The 6,941-nt window shown below is 43.0% G+C and overlaps 1 protein-coding gene across 1 annotated transcript; it reads right to left on the reverse strand.

The window, feature by feature from the left end:
* Positions 1-6,099: 6,099 nt before the first annotated feature.
* Positions 6,100-6,432, reverse strand: LOC142170213 (uncharacterized). Its single transcript, XM_075232061.1, has one exon. It carries the CDS (start codon positions 6,430-6,432, stop codon positions 6,100-6,102), a length of 333 nt encoding a protein of 110 aa, XP_075088162.1.
* Between the last annotated feature and the right edge of the window lie 509 nt (positions 6,433-6,941).

A 6,941-nucleotide genomic window follows, 5' to 3' on the forward strand; every position in this document is an offset into this window, starting at 1 on the left:
GGAAAGGTCCTCGGGTTATGCCGAGAAAGGTCATCAGGTTATGCCGGAAAAGAAAAGGTCCTTGGGTTATGCCGGAGAGGTACATGGGTTATGCCAAGAAAGTCATCGGGTTATACCGGAAAAGCAAAAGGTTCTCGGGTTATGCCGGGGAGGTCCACGAGTTATGCCGGAAAAGAAAAAGGTCCTCGGGTTATGTCGGGGTAGGTCATCAGGTTATGCCGGAAAAAAGGTCCTCGGGTTATGTCGGAAAAGAAAAAAAGGTCCTCGCGTTATGCCGGGGAGGTCCACAGGTTATGCCGGGAATTGATTAGGGAGTGGAGCCCTGTAATGGAAATGACTACCAGGTTATGTTGGGAGTGACTATGGAATGGGACCCTATGTTGAGAAAACGTAGCTAGAGATTGGGGACCCTAGGCTACCATGATTTTTAATCTTTTCTTCTTCCTCTCTTTTACTTCACTTTTTATTTTATGAATGAAGAGTTTTTAGAAGGACTTCCCTTTTTCGTGTCCACCTTTGTTGCAAAAATGTTTTGGTTTCTGCGTAACTTGCTTTTATTGCTCCTGCTTCTTGCAAAGTTGTCTTAGATTGCACCTGTTTTCAAATAAAAGAACAATTTGTCAGTTTGAAATGGTGGTTGGTTTTGTGGCCTTGATTGTTTGTGTCACTTGATCTCGGCTGAACTCTTTTGATGAAATAATCTATTGCTCGCTGGCTTTCTGGAGAACGATCTCTCTTCTAAAACCAGGGATCTTGACTTTTCCAAAATTTCACATGTTGGTTAACCCGTGTTGGGCTTTGGCCTTTTTTATTTTGACTTTGGATTTCTTTCCTGTTCAATAATTTTGACTCTGGATCATTGGCCATCATGGCCAGTCAAGATCGACTTGATGCACCCGCAGGGGCTGGGCGCCTTTCCTTGAATTTGGATTTTGTTAAGCGGAAACATGTACAACCAATATTGCCATCTTTTATTTGTATTAGTTTCGGAGGAGGATTAAACCGAAAGGGATTCAAAGAAAAGTAAACAAAGGACAGGATAATGAATTTTAACGAGAAGGGTCCCTTTCGGGGGGAGAAAGAAGGACTTATCTGGAGTGTATTCAGACATCAATATACATGACAGGCTTCTTGGACTGGATACCCGATCTGCGTAACTGTCCAATCTCCCATAAAACTATCATGACTCATGTTTTAGAACCGAGAAACCTCGCCAGGACTCTATCAATGCCAATGATTGTAAGGTATTCCGTCTTTTTCGATCAATGGCGCCCTTTGCGGGTTTTCGCCAATTGACCTCTCTCATTTATCTTCTCATCGTCGCCTTATAGAGCTCTTTGCGAGTTTTCATTAACAAGACTCTCTCATTTTAATTTTTCTGCTCACCATCGCCCTACAGTGCCCATGCGGGTTTTCACTAATAAGACTCTCTCCTTCTATTTCTCTCATCTTGTTGCATCAGATCCAAGTGACCCTTGAACATTCTCATCAATTGATCAGATGGACTTTGAACAGGATTTGGGGTAAAAAGAATTTGGATTGAATTACAGCTTTGGAACCATTTAGGCGGGATCATCGCCTAACCATTACAACGTTTGCCCCAGTTTCACTTTTGGGGAAATTTGGATTTTTAATTTGGTGTGAATGAACCCCAGAGAGAGGCCGCCTACGTATCCTTTAGGAATCAAGTCGAACGTAGTTCAGGGAAACTTTGTTGTTTTTTATTACAAATGTTTTCAGGTTCCAAAGAGGGTAATCAAATAAGGGTAACCGGCGCAAAGGGTTAGCAAAGGATTGGAGTGTTTGGGGTAGCGAGAATGAAAGCCTTTATCAGCCTAAATCGGATAATATTGGTACTACAAAAGGGTTAAACGTAATACATTTTGACCGCGTCTGCATTTACAATTATTTTAGGATCATTTCCTTCAATGTCTCCCAAGTACAATGCCCCTTTCTGCAACAATTTTCTTATAATGTACGGACCTTTCCAGTTTGGGGCGAACTTTCCTTTTGCTTCCTTGTGATGAGGGAGAATACGTCTCAAAACGAGTTGCCCCACTTCAAAGTTCCTAGGCCGCACTTTCTTGTTGTAGGCACGGGCCATTGTTTGTTGATACAACTGCCCGTGGAAAACTGCGGCCATCCGCTTTTCATCAATCAATGTTAACTTTTCTAGACGGGTCTTGACCCACTCGCTATCCTCAATTTCAGCCTCAACGATGATTCAGAGAGTAGGAATTTCAACTTCTGCAGGTATTACGGCTTCTGTGCCATAAACCAATAGATAGAGTGTTGCCCCGGCTGATGTGCGCACAGTTGTGCGATATCCTAATAGTGCAAACGGCAACTTTTCATGCCATTATCTCGAACTTTGAATCATCTTTCTAAGAATCTTCTTGATGTTCTTATTTGCTGCTTCAACAGCACCATTAGCTTTGGGCCGATAAGGGGTCGAATTCCGATGCGTGATCTTAAATTTCTCACATATCTCTCTCATCAAGTGGCTATTCAAGTTTGCAGCATTGTCCATAATGATAGTCGTAGGGATACTAAAATGGCAGATGATGTTGGAGTGCACGAAGTCTACCACTACTTTCTTAGTGACAGCTTTAAGAGTGACTACTTCAACCCATTTTGTGAAGTAATCAATGGCAACCAATATGAATCTATGACCATTTGAAGCTTTTGGCTCGATTGACCCAATGACATCCATACCCCAAGCAACGAACGGCCACGATGCTGACATATGATGCAGTTCTGTGGGTGGTGCATGAATCAGGTCACCATGTACCTGACACTAGTGACATTTTTGGACAAACCTGAAGCAATCTTTTTCCATAGTCATCCAGTAATAGCCTGTATGAAGGATTTTCTTTGCCAGGACATATCCATCCATATGAGGTCCACACACTCTTGCGTGTACTTCATGCATGATTTTTCCGGCCTCTTGGGCATCCACATATCTTAACAGGTTGAGATCTGGAGTCCTTTTGTACAAAACTTCCCCGCTCAAGAAGAAACCGCTGGCAAGCCTTCTAATGGTTACTCTTTTGGTCTCCATTGGCTTTCTCGGGATATTCATTTGTTTTCAGAAATCTCTTGATATCATGATACCATGGCTGAACATTTGGCTCCACCTCAACCGCATTGCAGTAACCATGCCTTTCTCGGATTTGGATTTCCAACGGGTCAATGTGGACATTGCCTGGATGTGGCAATATTGAGGCCAAAGTAGCGAGTGCATTGGCTAACTCATTGTGAAAACGAGGAATGTACCTGAACTCGACTGACTTGAACCGCTTGCTAAGATCTTCCACATGTTGCCTGTATGGAATAAGCTTGACATCCCGAGTTTCCCATTCTCCCCGAGCTTGTCGGATAATCAGATCTGAATCTCCCATGATTATCAATTCTTCCACATCCTAGTCGATTGCCATATTCATACCCATAATGAAGGCTTCATACTCGGCAGTGTTGTTTGTGCAGAAAAATCGAAGTCGGGCTGTGGCTGGATAGTGTTGACCAGTGGGTGAGATCAAAGTTGCCCCAATCCCGACACCTTTTGCGTTCACAGCTCCATCGAAAAACATTTTTCCAAGCATTGGTGTCTTCTGATGTTACCTCAACTGAATTTACTTCCTCATCCGGGAAGTAAGTACTCAAAGGATGATATTCATCATCAACAGGGTTTTCATCCAGGTGATCTGCTAAAGCTTGGGCTTTCATTGCTGTGTGGGTGACATAGACTATGTCAAACTCAGTGAGCAGGATTTGCCATTTTGCTAACCTCCCCGTGGGCATCGACTTTTGGAATATGTACTTCAAAGTGTCGAGCTTGGTGATGAGATAAGTGGTGTAGGCCAATAGGTAATGCCAAAGCTTTTGAGCGACCCAAGTTAGGGCACTGCAAGTCCTTTCTAACAAAGTGGCTTCGTAGCTAGTGAACTTTTTGCTCAGATAGTATATTGCCTTCTCTTTCCTCCCGGTCACATCATGTTGCCCGAGGACACATCCGAAGGAATTCTCCAAGACTGTGAAATACAAAAACAAAGGCCTCCCAGGTTCGGGTGGGACCAAGACTGGCGGATTCGACAGATATTCTTTGATTTTGTCGAAGGCTTCTTGACACTCATCTGTCCATTTAATCGCCGCATCTTTTTTTAACATTCTTAAATATGGGCTCACATGTGGAAGTCAACTGAGTGATGAACCGGTTGATGTAATTAAACCTTCCCAGCAGGCTCATAACTTCTTTTTTAGTTCTTGGAGGAGGCAAATCTCAAATAGACTTTATCTTTTTTGGATCTAGCTCGATGCCCCTTCGACTGACTATAAATCCCAAGAGTTTGCTAGACGGAACTCCAAATTCACACTTAGTTGGATTTAGCTTCAATTCATACTTACACAGACGCTCAAAGAACTTTCTCAGGTCCTGAACATGGTTGTCCTGCATTTTGGATTTGATGATCACATCGTCCACATACACCTCGATTTCTTGGCGCATCATGTCATGAAAGATGACAGTCATAGCCCTCATATAAGTTGCCCCAGCATTCTTCAAACCAAAAGGAATGACCCTGTAGCAATAGTTGCCCCAGGGTGTGGTGAAGGATGTCTTTTCCGCATCTTCTTCATCAAGACCTGATGGTACCCAGCATAACAATCCACAAAAGATTGTATCTTGTGTTTGGCACAATTGTCAACAAGGATGTGGATAACGGCAAAGGGAAGTTGTATTTGGGACTTACTTTATTCAGATCTCGATAGTCAACACACACTCGAGTTTTTCCATCTTTCTTTGGAACGGGAACCACATTAGCCAACCATGTGGTGTATCGGATCACTCACATCACCCCCGCCTTCAACTATTTTGTAACCTCTTCTTTGATCTTGTCACTGATACTAGTTTTGAACTTCCTTTGTTTTTGCTGGTCAGGAGGATAGTCGGGGTAAGTTGGCAATTTGTGTACCACTAAATCAACACTTAGTCCTGACATATCATCATAGGACCAAGAAAACACATCTTTGAATTCGATCAAAAGTTGCATCAATCCATCTCTGGTTCTTTCATCTATGTGAATTCTTATCATTGTTTCTTGGACCTCTTCTGAACTACCCAAATTAACTAGCTCGGTTTCATTTAAGTTTGCTTAGGTTTATTCTCAAATTGTTCCAGTTCTCGGTTTATTTCCCTAAAAGCCTCATCTTCATCATATTCCGGTTCTTGATTCATTATTTCACAATTAGACAGCATGCTATGATTCGGGCGTGAAGTCGGCAAGCTTGTCATGTTATTTAAGTCCGCATTATTAGAATTGAAAGGAAGAAATAAGAAAAGTAACAAAAATCAGAAAGAATAAAGAAAGAGATTCATAGACAATGAAATATTGATTTCATTTCATTGAATTTGAAGATAGCAGGATTTACATTGGAATTTAAATGACAATAAACTAAAAGAAACATTCGAGTTACACCCTGGAATAACTCGGAATGCAGAAAAGGTGGCAAGACTGGACTACCGGGATTCCCGCCTGACTGGGAACGGAGTAGCCTTCCAATTTTGCAACTTGGAATCGGGCCCCATAAATTGCATCTCAGCAGTGCTCGAGCCTTCACCAGGATGGACCATATGGGCTTCATATAACAATTGCCTCATGGCTCCACATATGTCCTCAATTTCCTCAGTCGTGAAGGCCTCATCTTCTTCTTCTTCTTCTACGTACTTGGGCTTGACGAATGTTTTTTGTAGAGATGCAGGATTGGCTGAGGTAGAACCCAACCATTGCTCTTTCATTCATTTGCCCATGTCACATCAGTTTTTGTGGCGTGAGAACCCACACCGAAGAACTTCTCACTGGCAGCTAAAGTGATAGGTTCTGTGATACCTTACAATGATGCCCCGAGTCCCTTCCCAAGCTTATAACCATACTTGATCATTTTAGTAGCGACCATGATGGACGCATTTGACAGAAAGGGCTGAGGACACGGACTTCCCTCCTCACATTGATCTGCGACCAAAACCTCAAAAGCTTGATAGACTATATGCTCGCTACCTTCCCTAGCTTTGAGACATGGGACTGGCAGGTCCTGGTAAATTGACTACGTGTCTTCTCCATGAACCACAATTTCCTGATCTTCGTATTCAAACTTCACCATTTGGTGGAGGGTAGAAGGTACGGCCCCCGCAGCATGAATCCAAGGCCTTCCTAAACGAAAATTATATGAGGTATCCATGTCCAAGACTTGAAACGTCACTTTGAAATCGACATGATCGATAGTCAAGATCAAATCAATTTCCCCTATTGTGTCCCTCTTGATGCCATCGAAAGCACGCACACAAACATTATTAGGCCTGATCCTCTCAGTCCTAATTTCAATTCTTTGCAAAGTTGAGAGAGGGCCTATGTCGACCCCTGATCCGTCATCCACCATGACGCTTTTTACATAGTACCCTTCATACTTAACTGTCAGATGAAGAGATTTGTTATGGGCGGCCCCTTCCGGGGCAAGTCATTCTTGCTAAATGAAATCTGGTTGACTGTGAAGAATCTTTCTGCCATCCTTTCCTGTTGCTCCACAATGGTTTCAATCGGAACATAGGGTTCACTGAGGGTCTTTATCAGCACTTTCTGATGCTCATTCGAGCTTATTAGTAAAGACAATAGCGAGACCTAAGTGGGAGACTTCCGGAGTTGGTCAATTACCTCGTAATCCGCAGTTTTCATTCTTCGGAAGAATTCCTCTGCTTCTTCGGCACTAACTAGCGTTTTGAGCGGGAAGCGCTTCTGCTTAGCATTGTTCACTTCCTCCAGATTGAGGTACCTCCCAGGTGCGTTGGTTTCATTTACTTCCCCTGAAATTTCTTTTCCTTTGTACGTTACTACCGCTCTGTTGTAATTCCAGGGGACGGTAGTGGTATCCTTCACGGGCTTCTGTGGTGC

Source organism: Nicotiana tabacum, chromosome 16 (genome assembly GCF_000715075.1).
Source record: "Nicotiana tabacum cultivar K326 chromosome 16, ASM71507v2, whole genome shotgun sequence".
NCBI lineage: Eukaryota > Viridiplantae > Streptophyta > Magnoliopsida > Solanales > Solanaceae > Nicotiana > Nicotiana tabacum.

What these genes read in the sequence shown, in the direction of transcription:
- LOC142170213 (XM_075232061.1), bottom strand. Translation starts at nt 6,432, where the DNA reads ATGGTGGATGACGGATCAGGGGTCGACATAGGCCCTCTCTCAACTTTG.